The sequence below is a fragment of the Phragmites australis genome, chromosome 7, assembly GCF_958298935.1.
Source record: "Phragmites australis chromosome 7, lpPhrAust1.1, whole genome shotgun sequence".
In the NCBI taxonomy this organism is placed as follows: Eukaryota; Viridiplantae; Streptophyta; class Magnoliopsida; order Poales; family Poaceae; genus Phragmites; species Phragmites australis.
In genome coordinates, this window is record NC_084927.1 from 5,264,361 (window position 1) to 5,285,908 (window position 21,548).

Consider the following 21,548-nt stretch of genomic DNA (forward strand, 5'->3'; position numbering starts at 1 on the left):
CCAGCCTGTCCGCCACGCCCCCGAACCAGTGCCTCCATCGCCACAGTAGCAGAAGCAGCATCCGCCGCCGTCAAAGCAGCAGACACAAGATATTCACGGCGAAGAGATAAAGAGAGAACGAGTGGCTATGGACTCAAGCCCGATGTAAGCACTAGAGCCAAAATAGGAGCGTATCAAAATCTTGGGTCCAGACACATATGTGCCGGTTGTGTCTCGAACCAGCACTGAAAATGAACTATCAGTGTCGATTCTTAGCAGCTTAGTCATTATTCGCACGTGGGAGTTTAACAACCGGCACTGATACGTCTTCAGTCACGGTTTTTACACAACCGACACTGATAGGGCCACTACTAAAAAAACCACTTCACTGTCAGCCCATAAAGGGGTTTCACTACCGGTTTTGGAGTCGGCAGTGGGCAACGCGCAGTGATAGTCGGGGACTCCCGGACCCGCAGTGAAGGGGTTATCACTGCCAGCTGAAGGTTTCAGCTGGTAGTGATAGTCGGGCACCGAATCGAACCTTTAGGGGTGGAAAAATTTAAAATATATATATTGCACATGAGGAACCCCCACGCCTGTGCAAGTCACAAGTCACGCGATTTTTCGTACGAAATATGCGCACATACGGTTCATGGCACTCGAACTCGGAACCTCTCAGCTCGCACGATACGTCCTGACCATCCCACCACAGAAGTACTAGTGATACTATTAGCATATGCAATACTTTTGACATCTTCTATTTGAAACTTCAAATGATTATTTGGATATTTAAATGACATCAAATGAAAAAGTTTTCAACTACAAAGTTATGGATCTCGTCGAGGGCTATAGTTTTGATATAAGTTTGTCCCCATAAGATTTTGTATGAAAAAGTTATGAATTTTTTAAAATAAACTGTCATCCACTATCACTACCGGCTGGTGGCTAGAGCCGGCAGTGATAGTCAAGGTTTCACTGCTGGCTCATAATACGAACCGGCAGTGATATCGGCTCGTGGTTAGAGCCGGTAGTGAAAGTAGATTTGCACTATCGGTTCTTTTCGAATGACCTTTAAGTACCAGTCTATGATGCGAACTGGAAGTGATATTTCATCACTGTCGGCTTGTAAGAAACCGGCAGTGATGGATCGGTATATAAACCTATTTCTATAATAATGGACGCTACTTATGATATGTTCTGTAGTAGTATTATATCATCCATGCAACATTACACAGGGTACTATCACTACTTTTACATTTTATAAGCTGATTGCATCTCTCGTATAAATATTGGAAACTGGTTTCTATATTCTATATGTTTCGCAGCGCAATCATCAACTTCTACTCAATACATGGATACTTAATGCAAATGGCACACGCTTTGTATCAAGGTGAGTCTTACGACAGGATTAAATGAATCTTATAAATATTTCTCAGATGATGGCAACATACTGGCCTTTCTCCATTTTCAGTTTATCTTCTGCTAATCTCACTCATTATAGATTTAGAATTCATGGCAAATAGTTATTTGCTGCTGCTGATATCTACCTCCTTTTACAAAGGATCAACGAAATATCTAAACTATCTCTTTGTCGGTGTATTAAGTAAAAGGGTATCCTAGCTAAACGGACTCCGCAGGAGACCTAGTAACTAGAGGAGTATACTACACAAGGTCTGGTTAGTCGTACGACCAGGGTGCGACCATAGCGACCAATCTAACACCCGCACGACCAGTCTCCCTACACTATCACATATACCCGCGACCAGCCCCATTGGTCGCATGACCAGATTTGACGCAACCTGTCTAGAGCGCTTTTTCTGATAAACCACTCAAGTGTTTTCTTTCCCAAAGCACCTGCATCAGTGGACGAAGTCATGAACGGTGCAGTTGGGCATTGTCCTGTCCTGTAGTATTAAATGCTACGTGATAGGACTTTGCTGACCGCCGCTGTGGCGCACGATGAATGGGACGTTGTTGGCAGCCTGACCAGGCAAGTGGACGGGGACGGCGGAGAAAAGCACTGTCCCGTACTGTAGCATTAAATGCTGCGGGATAGAACTTTGCTGGCCGGCACAATGGCACATGACGAATGAGACGCCATCAACAGCCTGACTAGGCAAGTGGATGGAGTCAGCACGAAAGGACCTTATCCCGTCCCATAGCATTAACTGTCGTGGGGCAGAACTTTGCAGGCCATCACGGTGGCGCATGACACAAGTTTCATGAGACCCTCAGAGCAAGTGGGCATGTCTGGTCCTCTGTAATAATAGTTTGTGATAGATATTAGGATGAGCAGAGATCTTCTGTTTGGACCCACATGTAAGTTCTTCTTCTCCCTGCTATATATAAGGGGACGAGGATGAGGAGGAAAAACGGCGAAGACATCATCTGTAATTCAACAGAGATCCTTCATAACACACACAGAACGTAGGGCTATTATCCTCCAGGAGGCCCGAACCTGTATAACTCATTGTGTCCCTTAGTTCTTCAAACACACACATTTGGTTCTTAAAATATCGTCCACGCACCCACTGTCCAGCATACCCTAGAATCATTATTAGGGATATACCCGACACTCTTAATTGCAAATTATTTTTCATAGTGCCTAGATGAACCGCATTTTATAATCTGTACATACGTAAATAGTCCAAACAAGATCAGAACAACAAACTTATTTCATCTTATAAATAGTTCATCAAAACATGAGAACAAGCTGAGTCTTAAAAGTATTTCATCAAAAAGTCAAAACAAGACTAGAACAATACATAAGTAATAACGATCTATATAAAATGTATTCGCTTAATCAATATTAAGATCCATAACCTGATTATGAACATAACGATTGCTCTATTACAGGAATATCATGACTACCTTCAGGTTTCAAGGTCCAAGATAATCCAAATACTATCTGTCATGTTGAACTATATATTTCAAACTCTAATTATCGTATTATGGACCATCCTGTTCATATCCACTACTAATGTAGTAAACTCCAGATACTATTATATGTAATATATGCTATGCTGCACAAACTAGCCTCATCAAAACTATTTTTACAGAAATTACGCACCCAGGGAAATAGATGCATATATATAATTTCAAATTTGCAATTGACAAACTCTCATCAAATTTGTTTTTTTACTTCATTTCTCACTGGATTTAAATTTGAGATTTCCTCATCATTTACTTCGTTCAATTCTGCTTCTGTGTTCCGGCTAATCTGAATTTTGATTGTCAAGATTTTTGTTGGATATGGCAAATGGGAATTTATGCGTCAACCTGTGATGCTTTATACTGTTGTTGCTGTAATCAAATTTGACAAGTTACAATCCCTCTTTCAAATGAATAAATCAACATATCATCAATTATATTTGGCGACGGGCTACACAATGCTAAATTTGGTGACAGTTGTGGCCAACATGGCAGTTCTTGAAGTTTAATTGATTCAAGAAATTTATCTTCACTGAAATTCGCGGTAATTGCTTAATCATTAGAAGAATTCTCTACTGCATGAAATTCGCAATGCAAAATTAAAGTATGGTTGATTTTGTGCCTCCACGCCTTGGACGCGCATCCTCTGATTTTGCTTCACAAAGCCACTAAAGTGCACAGTAATATGAGCTGATGAACAGTATCGTACTATTATTTACTGTAGTAAAATACTGTACCAATTTCCCAATTATAAAGATACTATTCATCCTCTGACTTTGACTTTGCTGAATCAAAGTATAGATTCCCCACGCCCTTGATGCCCGGCTGCCAGCTCCGTTTGTGCAGTCTACCTACCTGTTTGCCTCCACTAGCCTATAGAAATTGAGGCTGTCTGGCTAGCATACCGCCAATTCCACCAACATCTTGGAGTTCTTATTTTCTCGTTTGAATGAAGAAATAGTTCACAAAGAAATTGCGCATATTTAAAAAATTGCAGATAGTTTTCAAAAACCGTTGACGAAGGTGTTCACTCGATAGGGATGTACGCCTCATCGGTTCATGCATGAGAGAGAGAGAGAGAGCGCGCCAAAGAAGGCGACAAGATCGAATCGACAGCAAATGGGAGAGAGAGAAACAAATTGACATTCGCCAGCTGGGGCCACCAACCACTAGGATGGATTTGACCAGCCGGGCGGACCCATCATGGCATGCCGCACCCGAGAGAAACAAATTGACATTCGCCAGGTGGGGCCACCAACCAAATTTTCAGTACGAACCGGCCGGAAAGAAGCTAGGATGGATCTGCGGGTTGTTCCGACGTCGTCGTTCACGCCCAGCGCCGGCGGCTCGCTGCGCGCGTGGTCGGCGCGCGCCGGCATCGGCCGCGAGGTGGACGGCCTTGGTGCGGTTCTTGACGAGACCAAGCTGGTGCTCGCCGCGGCGCGCGCGAAGAAGGAACTGCAGAACAAGGCGCTGGAGGTGTTCCTCAGGGAGCTCGACTACGAGGTGTTCCACGCGGACAGCATGCTCGACGACCTGGAGTACTGCCGCATCCGGACCGAGGTGGTGGAAGCGCTCGAGGATGGCGAGGTTAGTCAATGCTCAAGATTTTTAAGCAAGGCCTATTTGCCTTTGATGTTGAAAATAATAACACTTTCAGATTTAATTTAATTGAATTTCTAATATAACATAAAAAGCAGATGTATATGATCAATATCGACTAAGATATGACTAACTTCAATAAATATCGATTAGATACTCGAACAGATTTGCAACTAGATATTAAGATTCTTAAGTAAGGCATGTTTATTATTGATTTTGGATTCCATTGCTTTTCAGAAACCTAGCCAAATAGGGAGTTTGGTTTTTGATTCCCTAAAAAACTAGATGAATAGAAAGGAGAATAACCCAAAATGGTTTTTTCACCTTAATCCACCCCCTCATCACATACACTTTTCTTAGGAAGGAGAATCAAACAAACTAGCCAATCGATTACATAAAGTGATTATAATTAAATAGACAATAAGTTCCATTAAAAAACATAATATAAAATAAAGGAGAATAAAGAATTAGATCCCTACCAAACACACCTAAATTCGATTGTAGCATGGTTTTTCTCCACTTCAAGAGAACACCATATAAGAAGATTTAAAGTATTCTTAGGATCTGTTTCATTTTCTTTTTTAAGGGAGGCCGAGAGCTTTCATCCATTTGTACTAGGATTATTGGAGCCAAGAAGGCTATGAGTCGAGAAGTTTGGGCCCACATCAAGCCCCTCACGCGGCTCAAATAGCAAGCAAGCTTACCTTTAGACCAACTCCAGCGGAGTCCTTATCCGCTCCGTAAACGACTGTAGCGCTCGATATTTCGCCCGAAGCCGGCCGCAACGCTCTCCAGCGGCTACCGTATCGCGTGGCACAGGGAAGCGGAGAGCGAAGTCCCGTCGGCAAATTTGCGGGGCGATGCGGGCGCCGCAACCTTGTGCGCGAGGGGAAGCGAGTCCAGGCCGTTGGTCCCGCGGAGACTCGGAAGTGGAGGTGGCGAGAGGGTGCGGCGGCGAGGCAGGGACGTCAGGGGGGCCAGCGCAAGCGACGTGCCTCCGGCGAGGCGGAAGACGACGCAGATCCGGCGGGTTCCCCACCTTCGGTTAGCTCGGCCGCCGGCGCCCAAGGAACACGGAGGTCGACCCGAAGCCTGTGGTAAGTCCTCCGCTCCTCGATTCATGGATACACGACGAGGATGGGTGGTGGTGCAGGGGGTTGGCATCGCCACTGATGGGGATTGATCGATGTAGGTGGTGTAGGGAAGGTTCGGCCATTGTATGAAGTGATTTGCAGGGTTTTGGGTGCGATTGTGCAAGCGATTTTTGTTTTCATCACGGATCTGAGGGTGTGGCACACATAGCATTCGGGTCTGGTAGGCAATGATGCGTAGTTGCAGTGATTTGTGGAGCAAAATGGTCGGATTGTAGGTTAAGGAGCGAATGAGCTCAATTTGATTACTACGTGATCTGAACTGGAGTTCTCTTTCAGATTAGAAGGATTTAGGTTGAAATGGTGTGCTGTTCTGTGGCTGTGATAGGATGTTTGTTCGTCTGAAGGATTAGAATTTACCTCACAGTGTGAAATGGTTTGGCAATCAGCTGGATTACCAAGGAATAGAGGGTAGTTTTCTGGTTAATCCGCCCCAATGCATTTCTTCGTAGCAGGTCCTGTACCTGTGTAATTGAAATACATGAACACCTGGTCTGGTAGTTGTAGTACTCCTATTATGAATAATTTTAGTACACACCTGGTATAACAGGACAATCCTCATTACCCTGCTCTCATTTTTTGTTGTGCTGTGGCTTCGAAATGGGCTGTGATAGGATGTTTGTTCCTCTGAAGGATTAGAATTTGTAGGAAAGTGTGAAATGGTTTTGCTGTTCTGATGGCTGTACACAGGGTACCTTTGAACGAAATGATCTTACTTTTAATGGAATGCTGGGATGTTGAGAACACAATGGGGCAGGGAACAACTGGGTTAAGGCTGCTGCAAATTTAGTCATGTGATATGTAATAGTGATCATAGTGAGTTCAGAATTGTTTTGAAATCTGTATGGAGTAGTTACTGAAATGAAGGTTGAGTTATTATATGGATAATGTGACATTAGGGGTATGTTGTAGAATCTTCATGTAAAATAAGGGGGAACATTAGTGATAATGAGATATATACTAGAGGGAAGTACTGTGTACTTATGTATTGTGCATGAAATTTCATTGAAGTGATAATTGAAGTTTGAGTGCAAGTGCTGACACTGATGTGGTTGGTATGTGTTAGTTTTGAGGTGAAGGTTTTGAAATCTGTATGGAGTAGTTACTGAAATAAAGGTTGAGTTATTATATGGATAATGTGACATTAGGGGTATGTTGTAGAATCTTCATGTAAAATAAGGGGGAACATTAGTGCTAATGGGACATATACTAGAGGGAAGTACTGTGTACTTATGTATTGTGCATGAAATTTCATTGAAGTGATTACTTTGAGGTCCAATTTAGTTTGTCACTTTTGTGTTCCCGCTCCCTTGCTTGTAGATGGACTCCGCCGAGCTAGCCGATATTGTGTCGAAGATGCAAGCCTGTGTTCAGGTGGCGGCTGACGCTTTGCAGCAGGTGGTCAGTGATAACCTGAGTCCGGAGAACACCCCAGCTGCCGTCGACCTGAACATGGCACTTCTTCAGGTCGAGACCATTGCGGCAGACCTTGAACAACTTGGTTTCGAAGTGGAAGATGCTATGTACCGAGTTGGTGAGGACGACAATGGGAGCGATGACGAGGCAGAGGAAGGTTCGGGATCGTTGCCCGTCCCCGATGATGACTTGGTTCCCGTTGACTGGAGCCCTGATGAGTTACTTTGTTCGGAGGATAGCATGCCCTACGAATCCGATCGTTCTGGGAGCATGTAGTTGGGCAGGGTGCAAACTTAGCTGTGTCAATTATGCCGTAATGTGTGTGTTGCACTTCTAAGCTGTTATGTATGTCATATTGCGTAAGACGTAACAATTTGTGCATGAACTGCTATGGCAGGTTTTTATGTGCGCGTACCTATGTTATTTTCCAAAGTAAATTTCAGAATCAGTATACTCATGTTCGTGGAAAGTTTGTCCATTTGCTTTTGTTGATGTGTTCAGGGAATCTATGGAGTACGTCGGTTTCCTTTGTGGCGACAGTGAGGAAATGAATTGGGCCGATGTTACGCCGCTAACCCATGACAGCATATTTGGCAGCCAGATCCCTTCGGGAGATGTCCAGTGCGTGGAGGCTCCGGGAGATGTCGCACCTGGGGGTGGCTGTGGTTCTAGTTACAGGGTGGAGGAGGACCTACTACTGGTGGGAGCATGGTTGCAAGTGAGCATGGATCCCGTGGTCGGGACCAACCAAAGTTTGGGTGCTTTCTGGCAGTGGGTGGAGTCTTTCTACCATGAAAACAAAACATTCACCTCCACTCGCAATAGGAAGTCGCTGCAGGGGAGATGGACATTCATCAACGGTATGGTGCAGAAGTTCTGCGGCCACTATGCTAGGGCGCAGCGCAATAGGAGGAGTGGCACAACCGAGGCCGAGATGGTACGTCATTAGTTCACCAAAAATTCTTGCATTTCAGGCATGTTTACCTAGCACAGTACTGATTCATCCACTTTGTACAGCATCATTTCGATAGTACTTCACCGTTCACTACACTTGCATCTTTTCTGACATTGCTCATATGCAATATCTGTGGCACTTCAATCCGCTGATGAACCATGTTTTTTGCACATTGGAGGTTGTGGAGGCATGCAAGATGTTTCAAGCCGCTGAGCACAAGGAGTTCACCATGCTGCCATGTTGGAGGGAGTTGAGGGATCATCCCAAGTGGCAAGTAGAAACCTCCCGGAAAAGGCAGAAGACATCCGCCGCGGCAAGCCCCTCCTCCACTCCCAATGTAGCCTCGTCTGGCGGCTTGAACGGAGCAGAGGATGTTGATGCAACCACATCCAACGCCGGTGACCGTGCCAAACGTCCTCCTGGTCGCACTCGGTCCAAGGAAGCCCAAGGTACGTCGTCGTCCAGTTCAGCTTCTGCGCCCATGACAGACTTGTTCGACCGCCAGTTGGCAATGAAAGACAAGATTGAAAAGGAAAGAGCAGAGAGGTTTGCTGAGTTGATGGATGTAGAGCGGCGAAGGCTACGGCTCGAGGAAGAAAGAATGAAAATGGAACTGGAGAAGGAACAGCAGAGGTTAAGGCTCGAGGCGGAGCGTATGCAAATGGAAAAGGAGAAGGAGGAGAGGAACATAATGAGCATGGACCTGTCTCAAATGGACGAGGACCAGCAGGCCTACTACAAGAGCCTCAGGCAGAGCATCATTGCCGCTAGGCGCGTCACCGGAGGCCCATCTTCGTAATTGTGAACCTGATTGCGGGTTTGTATGACATGGCGACATCGTGGTCGAGTTTTTCGTTGTCAAAGTATAACAGTTTTCGTTTACTGCCATAACAATTTTCGTTGAGTCTGGATGATTTGCTGTCAGCTTGTCCAGTGTATGTTAGGGCATGGTACTGGTATTGCACTGTGATCTATGTCTTGCATTTTTTTTTTGGACTCCTGAACATGATGTTTGCGGATTATTGATAATGTTTTAATTGCCTGATGGGTGTGCTGTGCTGCTGCCCGATAGCTGATGGGTGTGCTGTGCTGCTGCCCGCATGCTGCTGGCAGCATGGTCCTTCATGTAGCTGTTTGCCGTGCGACATTTACATGGTCCTGGCAGCATGGTCCTGACATGTTCCAGTTTACTAAGGAAACGGGACAATTTATTGAACATAATACGTACTGCGCTTGATTACATATTACACATTATTGAACATAATACACACTACTCTACTCCGTGGAACTGCCACAGATGCTCGACAAGATCGTCACGCAGTTGGTGATGCCCATGCCTGCTAGTTATCATCCCATACCGGTGTGCAAATGCTTCAAGTGTGGGTGTTAGGTTGCGTGATGCCTCAACAGGAACACCTGAACCGTCGTACACGTGTTCGACGTCCCCATCGGGTCTCTCATCTTCGATTATCATGTTGTGCATGATAATGTAGGCGGTCATGATGTTGTGCAGTGTTTCCTCGTCCCATATCCTCGTAGCCCCCCTCACTATAGGGAACCTGGCTTGGAGGACCCCAAAGGCACGTTCCACATCCTTCCGTAACGCCGCCTGCTGAACGACGAAGTGCTGGCGCTTCCTCCCAACTGGACAAGGAATAGGCTTCACGAAGGTGGCCCATTCCGGATAGATACCATTTGCAAGGTAGTACCCCATGGTGTAGTCATGTCCGTTAATGGAATATTGGACCTGGGGGGCCACTCCAGTGGCAAGATTGTCGAGGAGATGGGAGCGGTGAAGAACGTTGATGTTGTTTAGCGAACCAGGCATGCCGAAGAAAGCATGCCAAATCCACAAGTCCTGTGACGCCACGGCCTCTAGAATAATTGTCGGTGAGTTCACATGGCCCGAGAAGGAACCAGACCACACTGTCGGACAGTTCTTCCACCTCCAATGCATGCAGTCTATGCTTCCGAGCATCCCGGGGAACCCTCTTCGCTCGTTCATAGTAATCAAGCGTGACGTGTCCTCCTCATTTGGAGCACGGAGGTACTCGTCCCCGAATACCCCCACCACGGCTCGTACAAACCGTCTCATACTCTCAATTATAGTGGACTCCCCTAGGCGGAGGCACTCATCGAGAGAATCGGCAGGAGCATCGTACGCGAGCATACGAAACGCCGTAGTGACTTTCTGCAACGCCGACAGGCCGAGCTCGCCAGCAGCATTCCTCCTCTGTTGGAACCACGGGTCATGGTCCGCAACTGCCTGTACAATCTTGAGGTATAGGTCTCGTTTCATCCTAAACCTGCAGGACCGACGAGCATAAGCCGTTTCATCATACAACTGCGATAAGATAGTTCATTTTCGTAACATTACCTGCGACGGAAGATGTAATCTGGGTACACCGGGTGATCGGCGAAGTAGTCATTAAACAACCTATGATGCCTCTCCAGCCGGTTCCGCTCGATACGCCGCCGGCCTGGCAATGAACCACCCCACGGTCCCCGCTGTGATGCCTCCGCCTGGTGCAAGTCGCTCACAGTGGCTAGGAACAAATTATCTTCCTCATCGGAAGAGTCATTGCCAAAACACAACTCCCTCACAGTCTCCTTCCATGCTTCGCGACGATCCATTTTTTCATGGCTTGGGAATTATGAGTACCATAGCCTCATATATATAGGGATATCATGAGCCTTGTGATGGAAGCCAACCCCGTTCCTTCCCCTGGAAGCCAGTCCCTGTGAGGCTTCGGCGACAAGCCTCTCGTCCTTCTTACACATGATGGTGCCCAGTTCCTTCCACTCCAAGCCAGACCTGGTCAATCACCCGCAGAGGTGATTCGGCCCTTCTAATGTACACGGTACATTGCATGGCTCCCATATCATCCTTCGGTACGTTTCAAACCTCAATTTTCGAGTGCGTACTTGCAGGTGCACAGACCAAAAATAATCACTCAAATATTTAATGCAACAATATCGTCCGCAAATAAAATTTCTAAGAAATTTTATTTCGAAACACTTATTGTCACCGTATTTTTCGATAGTCGCTGCAACGGGATCCTGCGAAAAACCTTTGCTCCTGCGTCGGTTATGGCGGTTGGGAAAAAATCAATTTAATAGATGGGAGAGAAAATAGTGGATGAGATATAGAGTAACTGCTGGAGATGGAGACGTTGAGGGATGCTGTAATAGTGATAGGGTATGCTGTAATAGTGTTTTTAAGGATGAAAATTTGAGGTAGCTGCTGGAGATGGCCTTAGCACAACTACGTGCCGCATTTTAGCCCAGCGCTTATCATAAGTCAACGAAAATCTATGAACACAGAACTAAGCTCTCTGACTTCTTGGATCCGTCTCTTACTGAGATGGATTATTCTAATCTTGTTTGGCACAACTCTTTTTTAAGTTATTGATGTTTGGCTAATTTCTTTTCCTTTAATCTAAGATGCAAACGGATATATCATTGCATTTGCAAAAATGTAACAAGCGTGAGATAATTAACAGTTGTATTACAAAATTTGTGTAACTATAATTTGTGTCCTTAAACAAATAAAAAACCATTTTAACAACCGCGTTCCTACATTTTTTATAACGGAAGCTTTATTGACTATTGTTGTTATATCTAGAAAATACAACCGTATAAGAGTTCACTCTCGGATACAGTAAACAAAATCCAAAAACACACAAATCAATATCTGAATAGAGGAAATAGGAAACAAAAGTAACTACGGTGGTGGGGGCAATGATCCGAAGCCTAGACTCCCATCGATGCTGGGTAAGGAACTTCCTAACCATCCGCTCTAAATGTGTGCACGCCGCTGCTACCATCTCTCGAGACTCCGACCTTTGAAGCACACAGACCAAGTATGGAGCTAGTGTATACATGTATATATAAGCTGTAAAGGAAAGTAAATTTTTCTCTTACCAAAGATGATATCATTTCTGCGTAGCCATAACGACAAACAAAGAGTAACCGCCCCAACCAGTATATTGGCTTTCATTTGTTTACTAAGGCTACAAAGCCAATTTCTAATCATATGTGGTACGATATGAGGTGGGTAAAGGTTTGAAGCAATCTGGATGATGAACAATGCAGAACGGGCAAAACGACAATAAAAAAGAGGTGGTTAATCGTCTTATTTTTATGATAAAAGCAACAGTTCTGACTACCTTGTCAATTTGTTTTGATTAAATTATATTTGCTTAGGAGTACCTCTTTGTGGAGATACCAAAAGAAGATTATAATTTTTATAAGTAACTTTAATTTCCACAGTTGTCTATTCATATTCGGGACATTACTATCCATAAGAGCAAGATATAAAGAATGCATCGAGAATTTTCCATTTTGGTTCAAAATCCAGCAATGTTCATCCTGCTCTTGTGATAGACTGATATTAGTAAGGCGTGTAAGCAACTCATTTCAGGCTATCAGCTTCAGACCAATTAGACTTTGCCAAAATGAAACATTCAATGGGTAGGACTGCAATACTTTGGCTGCGGTATCTTGCTAGTAGTGCACTATATTATACATATAGGGATAATGCTCACATAGTGGTAAGTTACTAAACCACCTATCCTCCCAAAACCTGATTTGTGTGCCATTTGTACAGTAGAGAGATGTTTTGGACATTGAGGTCTTGAATCCCTAATCCGCCTTGTTCTTTTATTTCTGTGAGTCCTCAAAATGGGATGATAGAAAAACTTTTTGGGTTGCAGAGGACACTTCATTTCTCTAGGCAATACTTTTTCTTACTGTCCCTTTGCAAGTAAAATCTGGAACGAAAGAGATAAAGTCACTGAAGTACCCCTCACAGAATTATGAAGAAAGATATCATGTATAGGCTACTAAGGACCGAGTTAAGAAGGACAAGCATGACATCTTTTTGAACCGTTTTTCTACTCCTTTTCAATCTGCATTCCTCAATTTTTGAAAATGAATCGGGATTCCCAAGTAACGCAAGGGGAGTTCTCCCATGGCATATTTGAACGAGATATTGTTCGGAGTTATCCTGAGCCGCACCAAAACAAAATAATTCATTCTTATGGAAGTTAAACTTTAGACTAGAAAGTTGCTTGAAGGCACAAAGCAAGAGTTTCGTGTTTCTAGCCTTTTCGAGATCATGTTACATAAAAATAATTGTGACATATTGAAGAATAGATAAGCCATCATCAATAAGATGTGGCACGACACCACTAATTTTTCCATCTATCTTGGCTCCAAGATCAGAACGACTAACATGTTGGCAATAATGTCAAATAGAATCGGAGAGAGAGGATCTCCCTAGCATTGGCCTTTTTTTTTGTTTGGAAATATGGGTCGATGTCCTCATTAACTTTGATGGATACACTTCCACACGAAATGAAACTCTCCACTCAGGAACACCACTTAGTAGAGAAACCCTTCATTCAGAGAGTCTATAATAGAGAAGATCATTTGACCTTATCATACATCTTTTCAAAGTCAATTTTAAGTATCACACCGTTCATTTTTTTGTGATGAAGTTGGTGGATGGTCTCATGCATAGATTATCTGGTCTGCCATGCTATTTATATGGTTGATTGCCACTTTTGTAAATATTTTGAAGCTAACGTTCAACAGGCATATTGGCCTATATTGTTGAAGGCAACTTTCCCCTTGAATCTTTGGTAAAAGTATGATAACCACGAAATTAAGGATGCGCAGTGGGAGATTACCAGAGTGTAATTCATGGACAATGTCATCAAGTTATCTTTGATGACATACCAGAAAACCTGGTAGAATTCTGTCGGAAGACCATAGGGACTGGGAGCTTTATTATGTTCCCTTTGGAACATTGTATCCCACACTTCCTTCTCTGTAAAACATGCAATGACGACATCATTTTTTACACCAGTCACCTAAGAGATGCCATCTCTTCTTGATTCAATTATCTAGAAGTGATTGACCTCAGGTGAACCGAAAAGACTTTTATAATATTTAGTGATGTGCGCCTTTAATTGCGCCTCATCCTCAATTGTGCCTTCATCCTATTCAAGACTAAAAATGTGTTATTTTCAATGTTTTCCATGTGCAACCATGTGAAAATATTTCATATTATTGTCGTCAAGATGGATGTGTTTAGTCTTTGCTTTGTTGGTACCATTTTATTAACTCTTCTTGGAGAAGTTTGAATAACCTTTTGTTAGAATGATTTTTTTAGATTAATCTCGAATTCGGTTAATCCTCACACCTCTGCTACTTTATCAAAATTATCAATGATATCTAAGATATCTTTCTTTTGTTTTTTGTATGTTTCAGTGATATTCGTAGCCCAACCTCTTAGATGGCATCTCAGAGAGTTAAGTTTGTTTTTCCACCTTTGCGTGGTCATCCAACCTTTAAGTGGTTTGTTCCACACCTTCGATACTAGGCCAGTGAACCCCTCACGAGTTAACCACCCCAACTCAAGTCTGAAGGGTTTGTTACTCCCTCGAGGAGGCGAGTCACCGATATCAAGGAGTAGGGAGCCTGGTCTGACACTTCCGTTCGCTCTAAGGCATGAACAAAAACTGTTGGGAATTTGAATTCTCATTCTGTTGTCATTAATACCCGATGAAGCTTCTCAAAGGTGGGGACTTGTTGGTTGTTGACCCATGTGAATTGGCGACCCGATAACTCAATTTCATTAGGTCTAAGCTATCAATGATAGCGTTAAACAGGAAATACCATCGGTTATGGGACATGTCATTGTTTTTCTCCTACCTATGACTCAAAATGTTGAAGTCCCTGCCAATCAACATGAGATGGGGGTTATTGTGACCGATATTGGCTAGTTCGGCTAGGAATATTGACTTGAGGTCTGCTTGGGCCGGAACATAGACAGCCATTAGGCTCCACTTAAACTTGTGCCTTATTTCGAAGATGGAATTTGACAAAGAATTTACCATCGAAAATATACGAAACGTCAATAGAAGCCACATTGACCCTTAGTACAATACCACCGGATCTACCGCATGGGGGTAAGTAGTGCCACATGAAGTCCAATCTACCAGAAAGGTGAGTAAGGATCACCATATCCATATTATGTTTCCCCCTTTCTAATAGGCAAGAAAGTCCAATCTATGCTGGAAAACACACTCCGCGATATATCTGAATTTAGACAAGAGCCGAAGACCTCTGTTGTTCCAGAAAACACCTTACATGTATTCCATTGTCTTTTTTATTTTTCTGTTCATTTTCAATCACCGAGGACACGATGGCCTTTTTTATTTGAGGGTTTTGATTTGGAGTTACGAGAAGCAGCTTTAAGATCGTATATTATGCTTTCAAGCTCCGCCTCATCTATTTACTATACGTTAACTTCAAAAATTAAGGACAGTGCAGCACAACACAATAAACGTAAAGTGGCCCTTTGATGTGCGTAAACGTCGTCTAAGCATCTATATTATTTGCTTCTTAATTTTTATATTTTTCTTTCTTAGTACTTGGGTAGGCTTACTGATTGAATGGCACACAGGCCTCGGCGGATGAAGAATGTTCTGACGGCAGCAATTGTGATGTATTTCAGCAGAACAGCTCTAGTGCTGAGTCTGCTGACCCATCAGCCTCAGATTCGTCAAAATTTCAGCTCGTAGTGTACGATGAAAATGCAAAATCTTTGGTGCCTCGGGTGGAACTAGATAAGGATGACATCCTACGTAGGATATGGCATCATGTAAATCAACTCAGTAAGATGCAACATGACGCACGCAAAGCTCTCAAACTTGAGGAACTTGACTTGCTTGCTCTCAGAATGAATCCTGCAGACATGGACTTGAGGGAGACAACTCCTCTCGTCACTGAACCTAGAATCTATGGCAGAGATAAAGAGAGGGACCAAATAGCTGACAAACTGATGAGTACTGAAACAAGGCAGGAAGATTTGTCGGTCTTCGCAGTTGTTGGTAATGGTGGTGTTGGCAAGACCGCATTGGCTCGTCTTCTATATAACGATGCGATCATCACTAAGCATTTTCAGCTAAGGGTGTGGATCTACGTCTCTGTTAATTTTGATGAAATTAAGCTCACCCATGATTTGTTAGAATGCTTATATGATGACCGGTTTGAGAGAATTGAGGACATGAATAAACTCCAACAGTTTGTTGAGGATGCTGTGAAGTCCAAAAGGTTACTGCTTGTTATGGATGATATCTGGGAAGACCATAATACAAGCCGATGGGACACATTCCTAGCACCACTTCGACGGACTCAAGTAACGGGGAATAAGGTTTTGGTGACAACAAGAAAATTATCTGTAGCCAAAATGACAGGTGCCAAGGATTCTATTAAGCTCGATGGTTTACTGGAAGCTGATTTTTGGTCTTTATTCAAAGAATGTGCATTTGGGAATGGGACGCAGATGCCAAAGCTTGTACATATTGGGCGCCAAATAGCAAAAAAATTGAAGGGGTATCCTTTAGCAGCTAAAACTGTTGGCACACTACTGAGAAGAAAACTTGATACTGAGCATTGGGTGAGAGTTCTTGACAGCGATGAATGGAAACATCAACAGGGCAGCGAGGACATCATACCGGCCTTGAGGATTAGCTACAACCATCTGCCGTTCCCTCTTCAACGTTGCTTCTCTTATTGCGCATTGTTCCCTAAAAATCACCACTTCAACACTGAGCAGTTGGTCAACGTATGGATCGCGCAAGGTTTTGTTTGCTCCAAAGAAGGCAAAATAATAGAAGATGTTGGGAATGAGTACTTCAATGAGCTGGTGCAGTGTGGCTTTATTCAATATGAAGCACCAAGACTATCTTATATCATGCATGATCTGATTCATGATCTAGCACAGATGATTTCATCTGATGAATGTTTAACTATAGATGCCCCAGGATGCAGCACAAAATCAAAGCTAATTCGCCATATCAGTGTAATTACAGAATCCATGTATCGTCCAAAAGGAGATGGTAGTATGATACCCAACGAATATTTCGAACAGGAGTTTGTTAACTCTATCGACACAGTCCAGTCAAAGAACCTGGGCACAATTATGCTGATTGGTCGATATGACTCAAGCTTTTCTGAAGTATTCCGAGAGAAATTCCATGAGTTCAAAGCCGTTCGTGTGCTGAAACTGGAAATGATGTTTGACAGTTTGGGATCTTTGATATGTGACATTGCAGCATTTACCCATCTCCGTTATTTGGAGCTGCGTGCTGCTTATTCATATTCGAGTTTGCAGTTGCCAGAGGCTATATCTAGTTTGTACCGTCTAGAGGTCCTTGATATAAGACATAATTGGGGGATTCATACAGAATTACCTAGAGGGTTGAACAACATTGTGAATTTGCGTCACTTTCTTGCCATTGAGAAGTTACACGAACAAATTGTTGGTGTTGGGAAACTGAAATTTCTTCAAGAGCTCAAGGCATTCAAAGTTAAGAAGAAGAAAGGATTTGATATAGGTCAGTTAGGCAATCTGATGGAGCTTAGAGGATCCCTAAAAATATCTGGAATTGAAAATGTCAAGAGCACAGAAGAGGCTGCCATGGCTAAACTCAAAGACAAAGTATACTTGAGAAGTTTACATTTGTCATGGGACAAAAAGCAAAGAGATAGTGCTGCTCACACACTTGCGCTTGAAGGATTTCAACCATATGCAAGCCTAGAAAGCCTCCGAGTTGATGGACATAGAGGTTATGTTTCCACATGGTTAGCCACCAATTTTTCACTTACAAGGTTGCGATCTCTTTACTTGGAGAGTTGCCAGAACTGGAGAGCCATTCCACCCATCGAGAAGTTGCCATTCCTTAAAGAGTTACACTTGGTTCGCATGTTTAGAATCAGAGAACTAATTGTTGGTCCTCTGGAGGTGTTAGAGCTACGAGAGATGAATGGACTAACAAAGTGCACTGTTTTAGATGAGGAATACTCATCCAAAAGCATACGAGTTCTCGAAATTGTGTCATGTTATCAGTTGGAAAAGGTACCGTTTCTGCAGAGCTTCAGCGACATCGAGCATGAGCAACAATTGCTGAATCTCCAGCGGGTCCAGATTCACGAGTGTCCAAAATCTGCAGATTTGCCATCATTTCCGGTTAACAAAATATTAACTGACATAGACATTGCAGATGCAGGCTCGACTCGATCGATGTCATTCCGTTTAAAGCATGTAGTTGGATCGGATGGACTATCCATAACAATTAAAGGGGGCCCCTACCTAAGCAACCTGGATGAGAAAATTTTGGCATTCCATAATATTACTACTTTAGAAGAAATGGAAATCATTGACTCTCGAGATCTTACATACCTGGCATGGAATAAATTGCGGCAGTTGACATTCTTAAAAAGGTTTGCAGTCTCATCTTGTCCAAAGGTATTCTGTTCATTGCCAACTGGATATAGCCTGCCACCTTCACTTCAAGATCTCAGGTTATCGATGTGCGATGTTACAGGAAATCAACTGACTCAGTTGCTAATAAATCTTCCCAATTTGTCAAACTTGGAGATAGCATATTGTCGTAAGGTAACATCGTTGGCTGTAGGCTTCTTATCCAGTGGAATCGATTTAATGACAGAAGGCTTATGTCATATCCCATCTCACTGTTTGACGAACATCCAACACTTGCACATCTCTTCTGACATGGCTTTTTTGAGCAACAAGGGCCTAGGAGATTTCATCTGTCTCAGAGACTTAATTATAAGGGGTTGTGCCATTCTTCTTACCTCAATGGTTCAACGAGCTGGAACGCATTCAATTCTTCCATCTTCACTGCACAAATTACATATTGATGCCTTACCAGATACTGTATTCCAGCACTCAAACCTAACCTCTCTTGTCCAACTAGACGTGGAGCATAGTCCTAGTTTGACAACACTAGATCTGCATTCATTCAAAAACTTGCGTAACTTGGTAATCAAGGAATGCAACTTGTTAACTTCATGTGAAGGTTTGCAGAACCTCATATTTCTCAGCAAAATGGTTGTAAAGGACTGCCCTAGCATGGTATCTTTGCCTCTACACTCATGCCAGGCATTACAACACTTGCATGTCGAAGATTGTAATGCATTATGTACTCTCGAGAGCTTAGTTTGCCTTCCTTTACTTTCTGAGTTGCATCTACTCAAGAATCACAATTTGGTGTCTTTCAAATTGCATCCCCATGCTGCACTGCAGAGTTTGAAAATTCAAGAGTCTCCTGCATTGTCTTCATGGGGGGATTTGAAGTCCCTTGCACATCTCAATCACTTGGAGATACGAAAAGCTCCTGGATTTGTGTCCATGTGGAATCGTGCGGCACAAGACGCTGACATAGCAGGCCAAGAGTTCTTCTTCCCCCTTAAAACACTTCAAATTGATGACATCGGTTTCCTGACAACAGCAGTATGTAGGCTCATACCTTCCCTCAGCAAGCTAAGCATCGGTTTTTATCGGGATTCTAGGGATGTGGACTACCAAGTAAGTGAATTCACTGAAGAACAGCAAGGTGCACTTAAGCTTCTGAAACGACTTGAGTGTCTCGAGTTCTTGTCCTTGATGAATCTCCAGATGCTGCCATCGGAAATACGTTCTCTTCCCTCACTGCAGCATTTGATTATATGGCAGTGTGGGAAGATCAAGTCGTTGCCGCAGAAAGGTCTTCCAGCTTCACTAAAGCTTCTTGATGTTGATTGGTGTAGCTCTGAACTGTATGATCAATGCAGAGATGTAAAAGGCCTCCAATGGCTGTACATCCGCGGACGTGAACAAAATCAGGGCTAGTTTATCTTGATACTTGGGTAATGTTACGCTATGCTTATTTTATTACGTCTGCCTTGTTTTATTTACATGTGAGTTCTGTAAGTCTAGTTTATCTCGTTGATATTTGGCTAAAGGTATGCTATGCTTATTTTATTACGTGCTAATTATGTAAGTTAAATTTTATTTACATATGAATTCTGGGCATTGAATGACTAGTTTGGAGCTATTTTGAAAGATGGACACACAAAACTGATCTCAAGTTGATCCTTGATTTTAGTTTGTTATCACTATGATCATAGTTTTCAGTTAATTTTCAATTCTATGTAACTTTAGGGATAATTAGACAATTGGGCACGGCAATCCAACCCCCCCCCCCCCACACCAAAAAAAACACACATACACCATTTATAGGAAGAAGCAATAGGCGATCCAGAGTAACATGTTGACCTCGCGTTGCATGACAAAGCGTGGTTGACTTGCATGACTCCATCTAGAATGAAGAGAGCACCTCATTGTGACTCTCATGCCATTGCAAATGGTCTGAGTCCCTAATTTGCCATCGCAAAACCATAAATCCCCTATGTGCCATCTGGTTGCAAGTTATTGACCTTATATGCCATTATTGACTTTTCAACCAGTAACAGAGCTATAAAAAGAGCTTCTTGCCCCTGGCTTCTTCCTCCTCCAGTCTATCTTCCTCCACCTGCTGTTCAACCTCCACTCAATTTGATTGACTCGGAAGAAACGAAACGAAAGATAGCAAATCCATTGCAAGGGACAGCAAAAGAAAAGGGAGCAACAACCACCAGTCTCGGCTCGACATCACTGCATCAGGTTCCAGCGTCAGACACTAGGCGGCCATGCGGGCACACATCGAATTCGCCGAGAGCTTCGCCACTGACATCCATAGCAAGGCCACCACGATTCTCCTTCCATTACCTCTCTACCCTTCCTAATCTTCTCTAGCCCACCACGATTGCCTAATCTTCTTCTCGCAGGGGATTCTGCGCGCCTTGGCACATATGGCGCAAATCGTGCATATGTTTGATCAATCCATAGGTGCTGTTATAAGTAATAAATTTGACACATTAGCTAAAGGCTTAGATCAATCGCTCAATAGCCATTTTGATTCTATAGCTCTTGAGGTGCAAGGTATTAGAGATACACTTAAACAACCCTTGTCACATGATTTTAGTACTTCAACTTCGAGCAATGGTAGCAAATCTCAGCAAGGTCCTTTTAGTTCATCGGCATAATTCATATCACCTATGCCTATACAACAAGACACATGCCGATGCATCAAATTCATAGCCGAACTAATGTTCTAGGTTCGGCTAATGTTATGATGCCTTCACATACTACACCAAATGCTATTAAACTGGAGGGCACATCATTTGTTTTGTAGTGCCAAATACTATATCTAGTATAACTAGCTCGGTTTCATATGTAGCTAGTCATAATAGCCGAGTTGATGAAATTTCAGCAATCATGCCATTAGTTCTATATAATACTGTAGCATATAGTACACCTCTCATACCTCCACAAGGTACTGGCATCCCTTATGGTCTATTACCGGATACTTACTTTAACGTGCCTCCACAAAATACTCCATATATGTAGCCCGTAGTGCCTCCACAAAGTATTCCGCAAAGTAATACAACTCCTACTCAGCCCATGGCCGAGCAACCCATAAGGCAAGAGAGCATTAGAGAGCAAATGGCTAACCTCTTGAGGGAGCATTTTGGGGTAGAACCTAAAAGTAGAGCACGTATTTATCAAAAACCTTATCCGGATTACTATGATACAATTCCATATACTCTTGGGTGTA

At 43.2% G+C, this 21,548-nt stretch overlaps 2 protein-coding genes across 2 annotated transcripts; both read left to right on the top strand.

The window, feature by feature from the left end:
• Nucleotides 1-4,165: 4,165 nt before the first annotated feature.
• LOC133925365 (putative disease resistance protein RGA3) lies at nucleotides 4,166-19,871 on the top strand. Its single transcript, XM_062371314.1, has 2 exons — nucleotides 4,166-4,500; nucleotides 15,509-19,871. Exons 1-2 carry the CDS (start codon nucleotides 4,207-4,209, stop codon nucleotides 19,739-19,741), a joined length of 4,527 nt encoding a protein of 1,508 aa, XP_062227298.1. The 5' UTR covers nucleotides 4,166-4,206; the 3' UTR covers nucleotides 19,742-19,871.
• LOC133923420 (uncharacterized) lies at nucleotides 7,706-8,873 on the top strand. Its single transcript, XM_062368727.1, has 2 exons — nucleotides 7,706-8,016; nucleotides 8,213-8,873. Exons 1-2 carry the CDS (start codon nucleotides 7,804-7,806, stop codon nucleotides 8,831-8,833), a joined length of 834 nt encoding a protein of 277 aa, XP_062224711.1. The 5' UTR covers nucleotides 7,706-7,803; the 3' UTR covers nucleotides 8,834-8,873.
• Nucleotides 19,872-21,548: the final 1,677 nt, after the last annotated feature.